The 22,449-nt window shown below is 41.9% G+C and overlaps 1 protein-coding gene across 2 annotated transcripts in view; it reads left to right on the plus strand.

Moving 5' to 3' along the window:
• The window catches only part of DGKB (diacylglycerol kinase beta), a 534,249-nt gene that overhangs the window by 123,693 nt on the left and 388,107 nt on the right, over nt 1-22,449 (plus strand). The window contains exons 1-2 of one of the 2 annotated variants that reach the window (XM_045008242.1): nt 13,095-13,160; nt 15,116-15,269. In XM_045008242.1, the coding sequence (XP_044864177.1) occupies nt 13,131-13,160; nt 15,116-15,269 (184 nt within the window). In that variant the 5' untranslated portion in view covers nt 13,095-13,130. Of the gene's footprint in view, nt 1-13,094; nt 13,161-15,115; nt 15,270-22,449 lie in introns of those variants that run through there. The other variant, XM_045008243.1, reaches the window with a different exon arrangement.

Genomic DNA, 22,449 nt, shown 5'->3' on the forward strand with positions numbered 1-22,449 from the left:
ACCCTGATATAATGGGACCTGATTTAACGCGGGTTCGCACGCAACGCGGTAAAGCTCTGACATGCTGCTCTGAGCAGCGTGTTAAGAGTGCTGGGCCAGGCTGGTGCTGAGGGGTTGGATAAGGGGCAGAGGGTCTCGGGAGCGGTCAGGAGCTTCACCCCCTGCCCCCCGGGTCTGGGGGGCACGAGCCGTGGGAGGGCACTTTTGTGGGCCTAACAGTCCCAGAGTGGCCTGGGGGATTAGCGGAGGACTGGGAGCAGCCCGCTCTGCTTCCCTTGCCCTGGCCCCGGCCCCAGCCCCAGCCATGTGGCTCGGGAGAGGGGGCTTAGGAGAAGGGATCCCCCCCACACACTCACCAGCAGAGGCAGAAGCGGAGCAGCCTGGCCCCAGCCCGCTCCACTCCACCAGTTCCCAGCCGCAGTGCTCCCTTCCCGGCACAGGTGAGTACTGGGGCTGTCCTTTTCCCCAACCTCCCCACACTCACCGGCAGCGGGAAGCAGAGCAGCCCAGCCCCAGCCAGCTCCGCTCCGCCAGCTCCCAGACGTGGTGCTCCACTTCCCGCCACCGGTGAGTGCAGGACCTTTCCCCAGCCGCCTCCCAGAGACACGGCTGGGGCCAGGGCAAGGAAAGCGGAGTGGGCTGGGGCTGCATTGCTCCGCGTCCCACTGTAGGTGAGTGCGGGGGGTCATCCTTTCCCCAACCTCCCCACACTCACTGATGGTGGGAAGCGGAGCGCCGCAGCTGGGAGCTGGTGGAGTGGAGCAGACTGGGGCCGGGCTGCTCCGCTTTCCACCGCTGCCGGTGAGTGCCTGTTGGAGGGGTAGGGGGTGGATAGGGGTCAGAGCAGTCAGGGGACAGGGGAGTTGAGTAGGGGGTGGGGTCCTGGGGGTGATTAGGAACGTGGGTCTCTGGAGGGGGCGGTCAGGGGACAAGGAACGGGGTGTGGGGGGGCAAAGCAAGTTTGATATAACACGGTCTCACCTAAACACAGTGAGATTTTTTTGTCTTCCAAGTACAGCGTTATATCGGGGTAGAGGTGTAGTTGTTACTGGGGCATTTACTGCACAGGATGAGGTATGCCACAGGTTATGACCATAGGTGCCAACTTTTCCTGGTGCCGGTAGGTGCTCGTTCCCCCACTGCCCCAACTCCGCTCCTGCCCCCACCCATTCCAATCCCTTCCCCAAAGTCTCCGCCCCCTCCCTGCCCCTATTGGACCCCTTCCCCAAATCCCCATCCCACCCCGGCCCCACCTCTTCCCCGAGTGTGCCACATTCCCCCTCATCATCCCCCCCGCCAATGCTTGCCGCTGCAAAACAGCTGTTTTGCAGCGAGAAGTTCTGGGAGCTAGGGGGAGAAGCAGAACGTGGCGTGCTCGGAGGTGGAGGTGAGCTGGGGTACACCAATTTTTTCCCATAGGTGCTCCAGCCCCGGGGCACCCACGGAGTCGGCGCCTATGGTTATGACAGGCACTTGTAAGACCCATGGATTTTGAAAGTTGTGTTGTGGGAGGTTTTTTTTTTATCATAGTATCAGTGGAGATATATCTACAGGTTTTACATTTGAATCAATGTGTCTTGGTCTATAGGGAGCTTGTTTGTGATGATGAGCTTGGAAAGTTTGGGGGGATTGTTTGAAGGCCAGAAGACGGGGTTCAGGAAAGATTTCTTTCAGAAAGGGGTCCCTATTGCATATAAGTTATAGCTGTTTGATACCCTATATGGGTTTTGGTGTGGGGTGATAGGTGACAAGTAGGGTTGTGCAGTTGGAGGGGGGAAGTGCTATTTCTGTATTGAAGCAAGTTCTCTTGGCGTAATTGTGGGGGCCTGTTCCATGATCCGATCTACTTCTCTGGTGGAGTATATGTAATGTATCTAAAATACTTGGCTCATGTAAATGTTGGGAAGTGTTGAGAGCTTCAGAGGAATCTCTTGAACAATGGGCTTGAACAATGGCATAAACCATGAGTGAACTCTTAATTTTAAATCGGTTTCCCAGAAAATCTCTAGAGGGGACATGAATGCAAATGAATCGCCCTTGGTTATGCAAGAACTGAGCTTTTTGAAGCTTCACCCTGAGGGTGGAGGACCTTTGTTTGGCTGATTACCTATTCATGGTGGCTTCAAAGACCCGAACAGGATAAAAGAGTGACTCACAGAGTCATAAGGGTGCCTGTTCTGAGCTGAAGCTGTGATGAATGTGTGGCCACAGGAAAAAAAACCCTTGTGCTGGGGTTTGAAGGATTAAACAACCTTGTTGGAGTGAGGGGGTGATCTCTGACAGGCTTTTAAGTATGTATGTAGGTTCTCTTATTGTTTTTAATGTGTGTTCTTTGTAATGCCTCACCTTAAGAATAAACGTGTTCTCTTATAAAGGGCTGTGTGGTAACTTAACTGCTGGCAAATACACTGTTGTTAATCTGTGAAGAAAAAGGACAGTGCAGATGCTGGCCATTTAAACATTTTGCCTTGCTAGAGGTTATCACCATGTAGACAGGGAACTGTTCATCCTGGAAATACCCCAGTCAGAAGGGTGAGAGATGAGGGTCTCTGCCAAAGAGATGAACTCTGAGGTCGGAGCCGGGAGCCTAGAGTGGGTGCTCTTCTGGATTACAGAAGAGGAATACAGGTGCAGTTGCCCTGAACTGTGACAGATAATATGTGTGTCAAATAACTGTCACATTATGTGTTTGTAAAGAGCCTTTGACATACCCTTTTGTACTTGTAAGATATTACTGATATTTTTCTCGCATCTTGCAGCATTGTTTATTTCTTACTAATAATAAATGAAGAAAACTTTAGGATTCTTAGAGAACATGAACATCTTGCAAGATTATGATACAATTATTATTTTTTTTAGAATGCTTTTGGGAATGGTTGGAAGATGTCAGCAGGGGAATTTTTTTTTCTCATTCTGCCTCATAGTTTCATAAATTTGCATTCTTTAGAAAAATCCATCCCTAATTTTGAAACATTTCTTCTATAAAATGAGAAAGCTGAAGACACTAAACAGATGTTTCTCTGGAACTGTATTATGATGTCTGGTTTATATCTGTTGGCTGAAAAAGCACTGTTCAGTGCTTGTAGGCAGTTCTACAAGCCTCTGTATTTTCTGTTCAGATACGTGGTAGGCCTACTGGTTTTTCCTCTAATGGACATTGTCTGTGAAATTACAGGTAGTGACCAGACTTTGGTAGAATCTCTAAATTCATTTAACTGAATTAAAGTTTATTCAGGTTGAATTAGGAAATACTGGTTAAAGTATTTTCCCAATATATATTTAATTGTTGCTTTTCTGTTTTTCATTCTATTGTACAATATAGTCCATCCCTTTCTGTTTTCATGATGATGGCTTTGTGCTGCAGTTCTGCACTTGTGCAATGGTATGTAGGTGATACTTAAGTATTTCCCTAGTAAAACAATATACGAAAAACACTCCCTCCAATCATAATACTTACAGTCATTGGCCAACCATTGGATGTGACCTGGGGCCCTTTTTAGTAACACAAACCAGAAACCAGCTTTTCTGGCATCACCCTGGAACATCACTATTGGGCAGATGCCATCACTCATATCTTTCACAGTCACCTTGTAAGCCACCCCTTTTACTATCTATTTCAAATACAATCATTTGTCTTAGAAAATATCATAAAAAGCACAACCCTAGTTGGATCAGATTAACATAGCCCCACTGCTTTAAAGTGGATATATTTATGAATGTGACCAAAGCAAGGGGGTAAAGGCAGTGGTGAGCTGGAGCCGGTTCCCAGAGGTTCTCAAGAACCGGTTGCTAAAATTAGACCTCCGTAGAGAAGCGGTTATTAAAGGGCCAGGGGGTGGGCAAAGAACTCCGGTCCGCGGGCCGGACCATCCTGTTGCTCCCAGGATTCCCAGCTGGAGAAGCTGAGGCTCTCCCGGCCCTTTCCCTGCTTCCCCGCAGCTGCAGCGTGGCCAGCCGCCGGCACCAGCTGGGCAACTTAGCTGAGCTCCGGAGTCGTCCTGCTGCTTTGAGCTGCCGGCAAGGTAAGGGGGGAGGGGGCTGCAAGCTCTAGGGCTGCCGAGGGGGCAAGTGGGGCAATTTGCCCCAGGACCTGCAGGGGCCCCCGGCCCCACGAGTATGTCTCCCCCTGCCCCGGCCCCTCTCCCACTCCCCCCCCTTAAATCAGAACTTTTTATAGGGAACTGGTTAAGATTTTGGCAGCTCATCACTGGGTAAAGGGCCAGATTCATCACTGCCCTACACCTTGTAAATTGTTTTACACTAGTGCAAAGTGGATGTAAATTACTGCCAAATCAAAGTGGTAACATTTTATGCTCACTTTGAATTGGTATAAATTACCATACAAAGTGTAGTGTGGGTAACTTGGGCCCAGAGTATTTAAAGCTCCCAGAAAATCAATCACTTACAAGATCGAATACTGAGAGTGATTTGCCAACTTGTAACTCTTAGCAATTTTCAAGGCATGAGGAAGAAATATAATTATTCAAGTACCTTTTTGTAAATTTATTTTTCATTAAAAATCAGAGGTAGCAAATCTGTCACTGAAAAAGGCTGAAAAATTTGGAGCATCTATGCAGGTTTCACTGTAAAGGAAATTTCATTACAGTTAGTAAGCAAGGTAATATGGCTGTAATAACATGCTTTTATAATATGAAATTTTTCAAGAATTTTATCAAAATGAAATTAAATTAAAATTTATCCAAACTCATGCTATCACTGGATTTTGGCACTGTCTTCACAGGCAGCGGAATGGTTTGAAACAGTCTGAGCTTCTGCTATCAGCTTAATCCCTTTCATTCATACAGTTATTCTAAAACCGTATATATCCCCCTTTCTCAGTCCTCCATGGTAATTGTAATTTTCAGCTGTCTCCATGGCAAACAGTGTGTTCTCCCCTTTATGTATGCACATGATAATTGTATTTGTGTTAACACTTAGGCTATGTCTACACTACCACTTATGTCGGTATAATTTATTTCACTCAGGGGTATGAATAAGGTTCTCCCACTGACATAGCTACCGCTGTTCGTTGGGGATGGATTAATTAAGTTGTGTATTAGTGTAGCAACTCTGCCTTTCCTATTGAACACTATAAATTTCATGTACTTAAATAATTACTACTGGCCAGATTCTTCTCTGAATTAAACAGATCATGTTGTAAATCCACAGAGGTTGATCAGGTAACTCCTGATTTAAACCAGCACCACTGAGATCAGATCTTATAATCTACATCATTTGTTACTTTCTCATTTCTCATGTTATTGTAATGCATGATTTCATGCAATGACACTTTTTTGCCTAAACATAATTCAGGCATAGGGTTGCGGTGTGACTAGTCCTCAGAACCATGCATCACTGGAACTATGCAGATTTTTCCATCCTACTCTAATGCCTCCTGTTGAATTGACTTCTCTGAGGAGACAAACCATTTACGTTAAACATTATGAAGCTTTGTTCTTCTTTGAGTGCTTGCTCATGTCGATTCCATTCTAGGTGTGTTTGCGCCCACGTGCACAGTTGTCGGAGACTTTTTCTTTAGTGTTATCCATAGGGTCAGCTGCGGAGCCCCCTTGAGTGCATCGGTATATTAGGCACTGCTGACCCTGTGCCCTCTCAGTTCCTTCTTACCACCCATGACGGTTTGTTGGAGCTCCTAGTCTTCCATCGCAAGAGCATTAGTGGTTCTTTACAGCCATTGTCTATCTTCTTTGTATATCGTTTGTAGGTACTTAATTAGTGATTAAGTTAAGTGTTAAGTTAGTTTTGCAGTTAGAGTCCCGGCTGGAACTTCGCCTCGGAGCAGGGCATATCCCACTCTCCCGCTTCAAACCATGCTTGTCATGCAGCAGGCCGATGCCTATTAGTGACCTCCACGACAGCTATTTGAAGTGCCTAGGGAAGTCCCATAGAAAGGACAAGTGTAAAATCTGCATTCACCCTAGAATGCAAAAGGAGCAGGATATTCGCTTGAGGGCCCTCCTCCTGTCGGACGCCTTTCTACTTCCATGGTCAGGGGCTCTGTTGTACACCTTCTTCCCCAGTACCATTGATCCACAGGATCCTCATGAAGATAAAGCAGGACAAGGTGAAAGTGATCCTCATAGCACCAGCTTGGCCGCACCAGCACTGGTTCAGCACAGTTCTGAACCTCTTGGTGGCTGCTCCATTGCAGCTACCGCTCAGGCTGGACTTGCTGTCCCAGAACCACAGCAGTCCAAACCTGGCGGCACTTCACCTGATGGGCTTGGCTACTGCGTGGTTAAATGTGGAGGAGCAGCAGTGCTCGGCAGGTGTCCAACAGGTTCTGTTGGGCAGCAGAAAGCCCTCCACCAGAGCAACCTACGTGGCCAAATGGAAGCGGTTCACCTGCTGGACTTCAGATAAAGGCATTTGGCCAGAGTGAGCCTCGCTGCAGTTAATCCTGGACTACCTTCTACATCTCAAGCTCCAAGGCCTATCCCTTTTGTCTATCAAGGTCCACTTAGCTGCTATCTAGGCCTTCCATCCGCCGTTTGAGGGTAGGTCAGATTCTGCTCAGGATATGACTGCTATGTTTCTTAAGGGCCTTGAGTGCCTTTACCCACACATCAGGGATCCCGTTCCTCTGTGGGACCTGAATCTCATGCTGTCACAGCTCACGGGACCCCCCCCCCTTTGAGCCTCTGGCTTCCTGCTCTCTCCTTCTCCTGTCCTGAAAGGTTGCATTCCTGGTTGCAGTAACATCTACCCACCAGGTCTCTGAGATTAGGGTGCTCACCTCGGAACTGTCCTATACAGTCTTTTACAAAGACAAGGTCCAGTTGCATTCACACCTGGCGTTCCTGCCCAAGATGGTTTCACAGTTTCATATGGGCCATGACATTTACTTACCTGTCTTTTTTCCAGAGCCACATAAGTCGGCAGAGGAGCATCGGCTGCATTCCTTAGATGTCAGGAGGGCGTTAGCCTTCTACATTGAAAGAACAAACCGTTACGCAAGTTGACGCAATTGTTCATCACGGTGGCCAACAGAATAAAAGGTCTTCCAGTGTCCACTCAAAGAATTTCTTCTTGGATTACTGCCTGCATTCACTGCTGCTATGATCAGGCAAAGGTACCACCTCCTGCAATTGTAACTGCCCACTTGACCAGGATCCAGGTCTCTTCGGCAGCTTTCCTGGCCCAAGTGCCTATCCAAGACATCTGTAGGGTGGCCACCTGGTTGTCTGTCCACATGTTCACATTCCATTATGCTCTTACTCAGCAGGCCCAGGACAATGCTGGCTTCGGTAGAGTAGTAGTGCAAGCCATTAAGACTTTGGACTCCAAGCCCACCTCCAAGGATACTGGTTGTGAGTCACCTAGAATAGAATTGATATGAGCAAGAACTCGAAGAAGAAACAGTTACCTACCTTTTGTAACTGTTGTTGTTCAATATTTGTTGATCATGTCCATTCCATTACCCGCCCTCCTACTTCTCTGTTGGAGTTTCCAGCAAGAAGGAACTGAGAGATCGGCAGCACCTAATATACCGATATATGAGCGCGGCACTCAAAGGAACACCAGAGCCGACCCTATGGATACTGCTAAGGCAAAAGTCTCTGACAGCTGTGCACGTGGGTGCGCACACACCTAGAATGGAATTGACATGATCAACACATCTCGAAGAACAACAGTTACAAAAGGCAGGTAACCAGTATTTATTTTTTTTATTTGGAAACACACAGGCCAAAATTCTGGCAGCTATATTCGCATGGGCATGTAATAGAGAACACCTCTGCAGAGGGAACTTATGAGCCAGAGTTTCTAATACATTATCTGGCACCAGCAAAACCAGCAGACACGTCACTTTGTGTGTGCTCCTAGAGTGATGACATTGGTGTGTGTGTGTGGTCTGTGCATTGGTGTGGTAATAGCAATTATGCATCTTATCCTGCATATGTGATTTATGTTCCTAGCAGGAATATATTCAAAATATTTTTAGTTACAAATGCCAATGTCATTATCTGCCACATAGTAGGAATCCAGTTCTAGCTCATTTTGGTGCATATTAACTCAGCAAAATCACAATTATTGTGTGCCCATACATAGATTGTTCCCAAGGAGCAGTGCTCAAATATGCAAGGAGCAGTCTATGTATGGGCATACACTAACTCTGATTTTGCTGTGCTAAGACCTGCACCACAATGGCCCAGAATTAGGTTTCAGGTAGCTAAAACCTTTTAAATATATTCCATAATTTTATTTTAAAAAAACCACCCTAAGTATTTAATTCAGGAAATGCTGGGAGAACACATTCACCCTAATACTGAAATTCAATGCTCAGTAAGGGCAATTTCCATAATAAATTTCCACTTTCTACCCCTATCCATTTCCATACTAGAACAGTTTAAAAAAACAAAAACAAACAAAAATACTTTCAACTTCTGTTTTAATGGGTAATGTCTATTTTATTAGCTCTCTTCATACTCCAAAACCATAGAATAACTTTCGCATCTTTTCCAGACCTAGGCTCTGCCCAAAGTGGAAATTTAAGAATGATTTAAAAATTGGGCTTATATTGGAAATGCTTAGTCAATCTTAACTACAGCTGTGACTAGTGCTCCAGCTTTACTAATGTGTACTTCTGAGAGCACTAAGTCTGTGCATAGTAGTGCACATAGACCCTGTGACATCACAACATTTTTCAAGTATTGGACCCATATATTGTTTAAAAAATGCTATCACCATCACTGGTTAATGCCACTTATACTGTATGTGCTTGGCATCAACTGGAGAACAGGCAGGTTAATGTATAATTAAACAAGCACTTAACTGAAAATTGTATTTTAACATCGTTATCCTAATTATACTTGGAATTACCTTACTTACTGAAATAAACATATATTTCATGAAAATGGGAAGGAATGTGTAATGACTTCCATTTTCCATTTACATGACAATGATTGCAAAGGGGCTTGTTGAAATACTACATACAGTTTTGAAAAAAGAAACAACCAAGGGAGTATGATGATATTTTAAAAATTATTTGTGTTAAAGATGAATTCTGAAGCACTAGATTGTACCTAATCCCCTTTACAAGGACAGTGAGTTGGTGAAGAATGAGGGACCTTATTGTCCAGCCTTTTCTGCAGCCTACCCACAATAGTAGCTTTTGTGCTCGGGTGAGCAAGAGACAACTAACAAGTTTCTCCTCTGCCCTCTCCCTCATAAGGTATGTTTGGAGAGGGCAATGTTTCTAAGCTTAAGTAAGTTAGTCCTAAAGGACATATAGAGCTTGTGCTTTACAACGACTTTTATTACTTTTTGGAACCTAAACCTGAAATTCATTTGTTAGTGTGTATGCTTGCCCGCTTTAACCTTGTGAATAACTCTCATTTCTTTTTCCCAGTTAATAAATCTTTAGTTAGTTTAATATAGGATTGGCTACAAGTGTTGCCTTTGGTGAGACATCTAAAGTGGACTTGACCTGGGGTAAGTGACTGGCCCTTTAGGAATGGGAGTAACCTGAATATTCTTGTGATTTTTGGTGTAAGAGATCATTTATCACAAAGGCAGGGTGGCAAGATAGGAGAGCCCATATGACTCCATGTTAAGGCTGTTGTGGTGGCTGAGGAGTTCACACCTGATACTTGGTTGGTGAAATCTAAGTATAGAACTCACAGCCACTTTGGGATTTGTGCCCTGGTTTATAAGTCTGCCTTGAGGTTAGCGCTCAGTCATCAGACAACTTGACAGAACACACCTTTTTCTTTCAGTGTAGATATGCCATTACATGTCCCTACACCAAATGCTACAACAAGCAAACGGGAGAACTCCAGGAGTTATTTTACCTCCCTCTGGGGCAGTTTGGATCCAATGCCAGTCCATTTAGCCCCAATAAAATTACCTATTGTGTACAAATGTGTAACTGTCAGATATTAAATGTTATATGCCATGATCAAAAACTCTTATTTGTCATTAAAGAAAAAAATTCCACAGGGGAGCAAAATTTGTCTAATGGCCATATCTTGTTCTGCATATAGAAATCCCATTTAAGTCAGCAGGAGTTGTGTGCTTAATATCTGGATATAGCTAAAGCTATATGGCTATTAGAGCCTTGTGGCATCTGTTCAATGCAGGAGTCTCTGTCAGTTTAACTCTTGTTAATACTAGTTGGCGTCGCTTGCATAAATCCTCATATAATGGAACAATAAATTTCTCTGAGCTCTACACTTCCATGTGCTGTGAGACATGGAGAGGAGCAAAAGTAAAATGGAACAGACAAACTGCGCTCCCACCACTGGTAGCTATTCCCCTTGGGTGGGGGGGTGTGTTTTTTGTTTGTTTGTTTTTTTAGAGTCCTGGGAGAGCTATGCCGCGATTACACAGGCCATGTTAACATTGCCAGTGAAGATGTGCCCTTAGAGACCCACACATATTCAGGCAGGTACCAGTGATGAAGTTAATGGGCGAAGATGTGTTAATTTCTGTGTCTTCACTATCGGAGAAGGATGTACTACATAAATGTGGGAGGAGGAGCCAATGACTGTATGGATCCTAAAGGAACTGCTCCTTATAAACTTGTGGTTTTTAAGAAGGATGTTTTTCTTGAAGTGTAATTTTTATAATGAAGAAACATCCTATTATTTTGTATAACCATGCTACCTCTCCACATTTATTTATATAACCTCTTGTGTTATGAAAGCACTAATGGAGATATCCTATCTCCTAGAATTGGAAGGGATCTTGAAAGGTAATTGAGTCCAGCCCTCTGCCTTCACTAGCAGGACCAAGTGGCTTTCTCAAGGATTGAACTCACAACCCTGGGTTTAGCAGGCCAATGCTTAAACTACTGAGTTATCCCTCCCCCCAGGAAAAATAAAATGATGCATCAGATTTAAAGAGAGGGGGAAATCATATTTTATCAATAATTTATATACTTTTCAGAGAGAACTGGAAAATGGAATTGTTTACCACATCAGTAACTTTGAGAATGTGATTGAAAATGGTTAGGGATTTTTAATACCTATGACATCGAACATCCCTTTTAATTTTATAGTTCTGTATTATACAAAGTTGGCTTTCTTAACAAATATGTATTCAAAATGAGCAAGCAACTCAGAACACATGGTTACAACCACCAAAGACCTGTCCAGCTTCAAGCAAGTTGGTAAGGATGAGGACACAACCTTTCTCATGGGTAGCCTTTTCTGCACATATTAGGCTTTCTGTCAGGATCCCTATGGAGGGATTTCCCTCAAGGTCTGACCTCAGCCTTCATAGTGAACTCAGGGTAGCCTTTATGTAGTTCCCCCCAAAACTTGTCATTTGCACAACAGTCTGCTTCCACTTAAAAGAAATATCTGACAGCTGCAATAGATGCTCTGATAGCTCCTGCTTGGCCCTTTCACCAGGCTAGACAGCTGCATATGGAATTTGGGGGCACAGTACCTAATACAAGTTCTGGTGCCCTTCTGGTGTGTGGAACCAGAATACATGTAACCGCGGACACTTCTATTCCTGCATGTTTGTATATAATGGTGTGTGTGTCTGAGAGAGACTACATGGTGCTTTGTATTTTCAATTCCCTGTCATCTCTTCAGAAGCCTATAATGCCTAGGAGCCCTAGTCATGGGCCTCATTGTGCAGGGCATTTGAGGAGGGATTTCAAGGAGGATAGTTAGGCTGCTTTGTTGATATTTGCAGGAAGCGCCTCTGTTCCATTCTGGAGTGGAGTTCAGGTCAGTGAGGGGTTGTGGCACTGCCTGCCGCACAACCATGCATGCCTAACAATGCTTTACTGTTGTAGCTCCCAACCTGGGCCATGGACAAACAGCCTACCAGCATACAGGTCTCACCCTGAATGTCTGTGTATAGTTGCAGACCTGGTCCAGCAGCTCTGACTCTAGCAGTCAGCCAGCAACACACCAGTCACATGGTGGCTTGCACAAGCCTTGGTTACTATTTGCAGGATGATCCCAACATACTCCCAGTCCTGAATTTTCCCAAAATTGTGTGTTCTTCACTGTCCATTCCTCTTCTGGACAGTTCAGATATTAAAGGTTTCTTGCTCCTGTAAACAGTCAATATTCAACAGTTTGCTACTTTAACTGGAGTAACCAAACAGTTTAGTTTAAACACAGCACTGGATTGCCTTAGATTAAAAAACAAAACAACACAGTTTAACACAAGAAGATAGGATTTTAAGTGAATTCAAGTATGAGATCAAGTTAGAAATGGTTACCAGCAAATAAAAGTGAAAACACGCATCTAAAAGTCTAAAATTTAATCTAGCAAGTTTTGGTTCAAGGCTTTGTTTAAGATAACCTTTCTCATCCCTAGTCTTCCAACAAGATTGTGACTGACCCTTTCCTTGGTCAGGATCTCTCCCAGAAGCCCAAAGGTGCTGGTGCCTTTGTCGTCTTAGAGATAGAGAGATACCTCTGGGTTCTCTGCCCCTCTCACTTATAGTCCAGTCAAACTTTGAAGTAAATTCTTCTGAAGCTTATCTCTAAAAGCAAAAGTCAAGTGGTAAAGGAGGCATCATGCTCTTTCTTCCCACCTGTGTTTGGTGGGATGCAAATTTTGCTTTGTCTCCTGCCATTTCCTCTCCCTACTGTCTCATGGACCCTGTTTACTATTCATATATGTAAATTGGAATAAACACACATTTCTTTGTTTAGGATAGACCTGATTACCAACTTCTGCCTGGGCAAAAGTGTCCCTAGCATCTGTTTTGCCAGAAGCTGGGAGTGGGTAACAGGGGAAGATCATTCACTTAATGATTACCTGTTCTGTTCATTCCCTCTGAAGCACCTGGCATTGACCACAGTTGGAAGACAGGATACTGGGCTAGATGGACCATTGGTCTGACCCAGTATGGCCGTTTTTATGTTCTAGGGATTTGTGGTTTTGGACATGTGCTAATAACATCATCTAGGGGGATTTCATAACTTTACGCATAATGTTGCTGCATACATTTCACCGTGACCACAAATTATTAGTTTTCAAATGATACCTCACAAGGCATATTTTATACACAGATTATTACAACAGTGTGCAGGGTGTGAATATGGGTACGCTTGTATATCATATCACAGCCTCCCAAGCATGAGTGTCAACATGGGAGAAGGCACAAAGATGCTTATATGAAAATTTAACGGTTGGCAATGGAGGATGGCACCTTGGGTCAGTTGGAGGTGGGAGTTGAAATCTCAACAATGAATGAGCCTTAATATCCATATCTCAGCAGTACATTTTAGTCCTCAGGCTCACCATAATTTGTTCATAGTAAATCTAGAACCTTGCTGCTTAAAATATTAATATGGAGTGGTTTATTTTAAACAGTGTCTGCTTATATCTTTATTATTTCAGAAATGAGAGGCAGGATGTCTTAATGGTAGATGTATAACAATATAGTATGTGATGAAGGGACTTACTTGGGGGCTAGTAGATTTGCAAACCACAGATGCTACATTAGTTACATATGACTTCTGCAGCACTAAAGTAACATTATATAACATAAGTACAACACAAACATATAGCTTAATTCTTCAGTACTTTAGTGGAAAGTCCTTAGGTTATTTGTCCTGTTGACTTCAGTCATATTAGAGGTATGAATAAGTTGTTTGCAGTGTTAGTGTAGCTGTGTTGTTCCCAGGATATATGAGAGACAGCATGGGTGAGCTAATAATTTTTATTGAACCAACTTCTGTTGAAGAAGGCAAGATTTCAAGCTACATAGATCTCTTCAGCTCTGGAAAAGGTAATCAGAGTTGAAAAATGTGCACAACAAAAACTTACTGAAGAGGACAAAAGTTGATGTTGGTGCTGGGAGAGCGGGTGGCAGCGGATGGCCCAGGAACCCTGCTGCTGCTGCTGGGGGGTGTTGGCAGGCTCCCTACCAAGCTCTGTGTGGCTCCCCGGAAGTGGCAACATGTCTCTCCCTCAGCTTCTAGGCAGAGGTACAGCCAGGGGCTCCGCACGCTGCTCCTGCCCCAAGCCCTGGCTCCGCAGCTCCCATTGGCTGGAAATCGCGGCCAATGGGAGTTGCAGGGGTGATGCCTATGGGCAGAGGCAGTGTGCAGAGCTGCCTGACCCCACCCCTGCCTAGGAGCTGAGAGAGGGACATGTTGCCGCTTCCGGAGGTAAGTGCTGCCCAGAGCCCTCACCCCGTCCCATGCCACTGCCCCAGCCCTGAGCCCCCTCCCACACCCAAACTCCTCCTGCTGCTGGTGAGGGAGGGTGTAGTGGCCCAAGAATGCAGTTGATGCAGCTGGTCCAGGGGCTGCCCGAGCTGCTCACTCGGTCCCCGAGTCGGCCACACCGGCTGCTGTAGAAGTCATGGAGGTCCCGGAAAGTCACAGAATCTGTGATGTCCGTGACAGACTCGCAGCCTTATTTATGATATAGAGACAAAGGCAGAAAACATCATCTATCCTTTATATTAATTTAAGAAATAATGATATGCTGCTTTTTTGATATTATCACTGATATAACACTAACTCCAGTGATAAGTGTATAGTTATGACACAGTAATTGTAATATCTCAAAATCTTTTGATCTGTTCCATGCCATCTTTAATCTCAGAGTCACTCTATATTACTTAGTAGGATAAAATGTAATTGTGAGCTTTTACTGTTCATTTAATAACTGATATTACTGTATCACCAAAATGAAAGCGCTGATTAGTCTCTCCATTTTAATTTGCTGTAGATTACAAAAACAAATTAAATTAAATGGCAAAAAACACAAGGAAACTTTTGTTTATATAATGCTGTTTGGTCAACATGTGAAAAATTTTGCAATTGGAAGTCCTCAAGAGAAAGGTGTTGGCTCTTTACAGCATTCTGGTAGTGTAAAGGGGCCATAAAGTGGGAGTGAATGTAATTTACCAGATTTATATAAATGAGCCTTAGAGTAAATAAGAATCAGGGCCAAATACTGTAGGTGGACTTTTAAAGGCTATGAATTTTTGAAACAAAATATTGTAGTTATGTGAGTTAAAACAGTGTGATTGTCATATTTTATAAATGTATATTATTAAAGTTTTTCTACTATTTCAACTAATAACCAAAATTTATTTAATATTTGATTTATCCTGAAATGCCAGAAGTTAAAGGTGTTTTTATTTTTATTTTTTTTTAAACTTTAGACAATTGATTTAGAAGGTTTCAGGCTATTCATGAAGACCTTTCTGGAAGCTGAGCTGCCCGACGATTTCAGTGAACATCTCTTTACATCATTCAGCAACAAAATCTCCCATTGTAGCCCCTTAGTAAAAAGCAAGCCCCAACTCCTACCAGGAGGTAAGTAATCAAAATAATACCAATTTAACAAAGACTGATCTATTGTAAAGAAAAATATCTACATGGGAAATTGAAGTACAGCAGTAACATTTGTTTCCAAGAGCCATACAAGTATAGAGTTCTAGGCAGTGTATAGAACTTGTGCTTTTATCCAGGACTCATGTTGTGATCAGGTGTTTGCAGAATTGGGAGAAGTATTCCATTAAACCTCTTTTTCAATGCTGTGTTGTGCTGTGCTTGTGAAGGGGAAATGAAATTAAATAGTTGTACTTTATGCCGAGGCACCAAGTGGACTAACTTTGCCAAATTAAAACCTATTCAATTTCTAATCTTACGTGGTACTGCTGCCTATTTTCTTTGTCACTTATACATCATTTAGGAAACCACTGTTCCTGTAGCAGGTTCCCACAACTCCTGCTTGATGCTTTGAAGCTTCCTTGACTATTTGTGCTGCTGCTCCTACCCATCCTTTTGCACTGGATATTTAAAATAGCTGTAGTTACTATTTATCTGCCACATTTCCTCAAGCAACATAAGGCCCTTGTCCTCATTGAGTAGTTTGAAGTTTTTCTCTCAGTTTGCAGATTTTTATGAAATATGATTGAGTTCTCAGAGAGGATAGAGCATCTCAAAAATATCTAAAAACAAAAAAGTATAATAAATAAAACAAAACACCAAACATCCACTCCCCAACCCCACTAAAAACAGAGTTTTAATAAACTTTGCAAGAAAAATTAGGTTTAGTGTAAAAATAAGCATGAGATATTTCAGTGCACATGGTAATTATTTTGTTATACTTATAACTACTTGGAGAAAAGAAATAAGTGCCCCAGTCCTGAAACTACTTATTCACATGCTTATTGAAATCAATAGGATTACTCATGGTAGTAAAGTTACATGTGTGTAAGAGTATGCAAGAATGGTGCCCGTTTAATATAATTTTAACCATTAGCATGATGCTATCTTAAGTGCCTTTTAGTCTCACAATTGATACTTATCAGAATGCTTGTGTAAGCAGTTTTCTACTGTGTTGTTAGCCTTTTGCGCCTGCCTGATTTTTACAGTGGTGTTATAATCCAAGGTTTCTAACATCACAAATTCCCCAGTGTGGAAGCAATTGAGAGTCATTGGCTGGAAGGAGTATATGGCATTACTGAGACCATTACTGGAATGCTGTGTCCAGTTCTGGTGTCCATATTTTAAAATGGACGATGACAAATTGGAAAAGGTTCAGGAAGGAGCTACAAGAATTATATGAGGTCTTTACAATCTGCCTTACAGAGATTAACGAAGCTCAAGCTGTTTTGTTTATCCAATGGAAGATAGAGCTGTATGGTCTGTAAATATCTCTAGGGGAAAAGACTTTTTGATAGAGGGCTTTGTAATCTCGCAGACAAAGACCTAATAAATCCAATGGTTGGAAGCTGAAGCTAGATAAATTTAGACTTGAAATAATGTGAGGGTAATTAACCATTGGAACTCCTTACCTATTGATGTGGTGGAATCTTTTATCACTTTGGAGTCTTTCATTTGGGATTGGATGTCCTTATAAAGGATACTCTCTAGCTCATCCAGAAGTTATGGACTTGATGCATGAGTCAGTTGGTGAAATTTTAGGTGTGGTGCTATGAAGGAGGTCAAACTAGATGATCATAATGGTCCCTTCTGGCATTGAAATCTATAAAATGTGGTGATTCTTTGGGTGTCAGGAAAAGAGGACAGGACACCTTCAAGGCTTCCTACTGCTTTTGGATTACAAGGGAGTGGGAAAGGAGGATAGACTTACCTGAGTGGAGCCAAGGGAGGAACAGGAAGTGGCTGGACTAGGGAGAGGCACTGACCCATCCCCACATTGGGAAAGGGGATGGTATTTATACCCCAGCATTCTGAAACTCTCTCAATCACTGACCAGAATCTCCCTTTCCACACCCAGGGATCAGAGTAGAACCAGATTTTATGATCTTCCCTGTGCTTGTGCTAGTTGCCTTTTTGGGGAGGACTGAGAAGGAATTTTTATCTGACTACCAGATTGACTGAGGCAGAGTGGTTGGGTTTTTTCGTCTTTCCCACAACAGGTCAGTGACCTAGTGAGTTAGGTAAGAAGGTGAGGTCAAGATGTTGCAACTTAGTAGGTAACAGGTGTGGCAGGTGTCCAGTGCAGGTAGTCATTACAGAGGGGTTACAGTTCCCTGATAAACAGGAGTTGGAAGTGGATTTCGGGGGAGGCACCCCCTAAGAAAGCCTAAAAAAGATGGGTTGGGGCTCCTAATCCCTCATACAAGGGCAGGGTGGTAGGGTCCCAGAAACGGGCTGGCTGGGTTCAGGTTGAGAAGCAGAAGGGCTGACAGCAACCTCCCAAATAGACAGAAACAATTAAGGAAATGATGACCCGCATTGTACAATTTATTACCACATATTCCCAAGTATGTTAAATGAATACAGTTGCAACCTAATTAGACTGCATCCATTGCCTCTGGTCTTTCTTCCTGTGTGGCTGGGACAATGCCGGTTTCTAGCATCAGGGAATGCATCAGACAACAAATATGCTGATTACCAAGGAAACAACTTCCGCTTACCCACAGTTATCTTGGTAAGCAGCAGCAATTATTGAGTTTTGAAAGGAATTTTTATATCTTGCCTACAGAGATTGACTTGTTTTTTGTTAAATCTACCTATTTGGTAGTTCCTATAGTGGGTAATATATTTTGTTCACTACTATACTTACACTGAATAAAATATTGTTCACCTGTTTTTTTTAATCTCCAGTGGTTGTCTCTTTGCTTTATGATCTCTGGCTTTAAAGATATAATTGCTTAGTTAATAGCCATTCATGTCTATTACTCGGTACATACATGTTACTATTCTATTGTCCTAGGTTGTACAGAATATTTTTATACTACCATCACTAGCTTATTTTAAACACTGTATTTTATACACATACTTTCATAGGCATTGAATACACTGAGATACCTTCCCAATAGCTTCCTTTATTGCTATCTTTTTATAAAGCTCCACCAGTAGCAGCACTAGTGTAGTAAAGTAGCTGAAAGCAGTTAGTATTTTAATCACCTTGTCAACTAGACCTGCTCAACATGCCAAGCAATAGGGAGCATGGTCTAATGGATTGTGCAAAAGAGTAAGACCCAAGAATGCCTTTATTCTAATCTCAGCTCCTACACTGACTTGGACCATAATTTTCAGTCATTGTGAGCTGCTGATGAACATCCCTCTAAAATCAGGTCATTGGTCTACCACCCAGAAATTGAAACACCCAAATTTAACGGACAGTTTTTAAACAATTGACTTTAACAAGCTAGGTTTTTCAAGTTGTAAAATGGAGATAATATGTACCTTGAAAGGGTAGGGTGCGAGAATTTAAAAACATGTAGCATAATTTGAAAATAAGGCCTATAATAGAGGCACTGTGGTCCAGCGACAGGGCATCACATCTAGGTTCTATTCCCAACTCTGCCACTGGCATTCTATGTAGTCTTGTGAAGTGACTTGCCCTTCTCTCTACTGCTATTTCCCCTCCTTCCCTTCGTCTTGTCTACTTAAATTGTAAGCTCTTTGATGATGGGTTTTTTCTAATTGTGTTTATACAGTGTATAGTACAATAGGGCCCTAATCTTGATTGGTGCTGTATTACAAGTAAATAAGTATAATTATTAAACAATTTAAAATTATATATTTTTTTCAATTTCAAAATACGTTTTCAGGCTATTATTATTTATACATTTATTCTGTGTTTATTTACCAAGTTTTCTAATGCTTTTGAGGCATAATTATTTACATGCTGGTTATTGCTTTACACTTTACAATGATAATTGTGCATAATATGACAGTGCTCACTGTTTTACTACTATGCTTTTCTAAATCTGTCCTTTAGAAATGATTTTCTTCAATAGCCATTTTGGATGTTATACATAGTCAGCTGAATAGGATTTCTTCTGCTGCCCTGTTAGTTTCCATTGCCAATAATGTGTCTGAAACAGTTTAATTGCTTTTTCTATTAAGCTTATTTTTGTTGTTGATGTTTTCACAGTGGCTACTGTCAGCTGAGAAAACACCTTTGGTAGTAGCCACTAAAAATCAACAGTTACCAAATAGTTATCACAATGTGGTATCACAAATACTACAGAGATGGCCCGTGCCTGCCAGTGGTGGTGGTGGTGGGGGGGGGGGCAGAATTAGGGCATCCAGCTTCAGCAGTGTTACTGAGCATGCTCAGTCCAAGCCAAGCAGTAAATCTGGGTGAGAGGGGCACATAGCCCCTCCCATCACCTCTCCCATCCTTGTTCCTGTTCAGTCTCAGCAACTTAGTTGGGGCTGACTTTTTAATAGGCATCATCTGTGTATTCATTTGCTTGTTTTTGTTTGTTTTGTTGTGGGGGAGGGGAGTTCCACATCTTTAGATAGCGACATTTCTTCATTTCACAATAATTTATTAAAAATATTTTTAATCACATTTGACGTTGTCTATGGTTATGTAGTTCAAACCACTACATGCAGTGCTTAAAGTGGTCTGTGAAAGGTGGGGGTGGTGGGGTATTTATCATAATCTAGGATTAGCAGGTTTAGTAAAACAGTGTTTGAGGTGAGCCCCTTAGCAACTCAGCTCTATTTATGTATGTATGTATTTTTTCTTGAGTCTGTTATCCCATGAAACATGCACCTTCCCAGTTTAAGCACTGAATGCGCGATTAAATGGAAAGGATATAGACCTTTTTAGGTCAATTTTAGATTTGACTAACTTCTGCCTTGGAATGGTGCATATGGAATTTCCTTTACTTTGCAACACTCCCTCTCTTTCTCTCTTCTCCCCCGTCCCCCCATTAAAACACACCGCCTCTTTTAAAACAATGTTATCTGATGTAAGAAGAAATGAATTTCAATATTATTTCTGTCAGTGTATCCTTAGCTTGTTTTTATTGTATGTGTGTGATTTTTATTGTAACAGTACTATATAAAATATTTTCCCCTTCACTCTACCATCCAGGTCTTTAGCACCATGAGACCATTTTCTCTCAATAAAATCCTTATTATCCACTCATTATGAGACAATTTCATTCTCACTCTATTGAGCTAAGTCCTTTGGATTCAATATTATGCCAAGGGGACTGTTATAATACTGTTCAAACTCACAGTGAAGTCAATGATATATGCCTAATACAAATGCTGTAGTGAAAAAACATTCAGTTAGATAATTCCACTGACCTCATATTAGATTTATGGGTAATTTGGGACTGCAATTAAACTATATAATCTGACTGATATATGATTTTACATAGCAACAGCACTTATAATGGGTAACATGCAATGCGAAATAACTTGATGGTTGTAAATTTTAATGTAAAAAGCTGCAAAAGGCACAAGTCCACACAAAGGACTTGAAGAATTTTATGTTATGCTATCAAGACATTTTGTAACTAGTGTAGGACAGGGATTTGCAAAAGTAGAGAAAATATTTCAAATGCATTTGAAACTCATCTGGAAACTGAGTAGACATGTAGGGAAGGATAATGGACAAATGTTGCCAGAGATAGTTGTGTGATGAGTTGCTCTCTACAAGTGCCCCCATCACATCTGTTTATAAATTGTATTCTCCCTTAACGGCCTGAAGAGAAACTGATCCTTATGTCAGGCAAGCTGCTGCCCTGAAAATGAGCATTGGCTCTTCTCAACTTACTGAGAAATACCTTTGCTTTCTTATACCTTTGACTTGACAATGGGCTAAATTCTACTTTCCAATCCAGATGCCATGTTCCCTCTGATTTCAGTGGGAGTGAGGGATATGCGTATATTTCTCTGGACAGAATACAAGGTCATATTTTACCTTTCATGTTTCAAAATTCATCCCCATGTAACACATGATAGTGTTAAATAGCTGTTTGAACAATTCTTCGGGGTTTTTTGCCATGTTATTTAGGTAGTTTCTTTTAAATGTAACTAAGTAAACTTTTCAATTAGTTCTCCAAGGAATGGCAGGGTACTTTCAACCAAGAAAAGAATAGACTTCACTTGCTGAAAAATATTTTATTGTTCTTGCTAGATAAGATTTAACATCTTTTTGATGAATATTTTATGGCAATTTAAGTTTATAGGGATTTATTAGCACTTAAGTCTTGTGATCTTATCGGTTTAGGTCCCTGTCCTGCAACTAGATCTGCATGGGAGAAACACCTGCATCTCTGCAGGGCCCAGACTCACTTCACTCTCAAGTACAGATTCAATTGCAAGAACAAGGCCTTAATTACAATGTATATATTACAGTTTTCTGATCTTTGCCTTTGGTTTCTTTCTTTTTTCTTTTGAACTTGGCCATTTGCTATATGAAATTATTTTGTTGTTCATTAAATGCCAACATTTTCAGGTGTTGGTATAAAATGCAACTAGCAAGACTTTCCTTATCCCACAGATGTTAGATTTTAGATGACGTTTGCATTCTAGAAGACAGATACCGAGAGACTCAGAGGAAGGAGTCACTTTAGAGTTAATTTTAAAACATGTTTTTTAGTCCAATGATTTCCATTTGTTATATTTGCAGACTTGTCATAAGGAAAGACCCTGGCACTATTGGGAAGTACTGGTTTTCCCATGTAGAATAACTTAAAGTAATTCAGAGGTAAATCCATATTTAGTGCTGAGGAGTTCTTAGCATTTATATTTGGGCGCACACAGCCTTCTAAACACCCTTTTATATATTTTAGTTGTCTTAATCTTTCTTCCTATCTGCATAAAAAATGTGCTGGATGTAAACTTGATTTAAATTAATTGCTTCTGCATGTCCAAATTCTGTTTGCTGAAAGGCAAATCCTTCTCACCTTATTCACTCCAATAATCCCATTGAAATAAGCATGGAATACAATTTGTGAGATGAACATAGAAGATTCTGTTTCCATTGGCTACAGTAATTGTTTTAGCCAAAAAAATGTGTGAGGGAGGAATTATGTATGCAGTTTATCAGTGAAGAACCTGTTCTGAATGAATTACACAAAGTGTTTAAGAACAGTAAATCCTTTTGTTAAGATTCTCTTTAACATTGCCAAGGTCAGTGAGAGACATAATAAACCCCCTTAATCAGAAACTTTTATGATTCCTCTCTGTGTTGTCATGTCCTCCTGTTGTTCGCATCTTAACTTAGGGCTTGATCCTGCAAGTACTCACACATCCCTGGGAA

The sequence above is a fragment of the Mauremys mutica genome, chromosome 2, assembly GCF_020497125.1.
Source record: "Mauremys mutica isolate MM-2020 ecotype Southern chromosome 2, ASM2049712v1, whole genome shotgun sequence".
Taxonomy (NCBI): Eukaryota; Metazoa; Chordata; order Testudines; family Geoemydidae; genus Mauremys; species Mauremys mutica.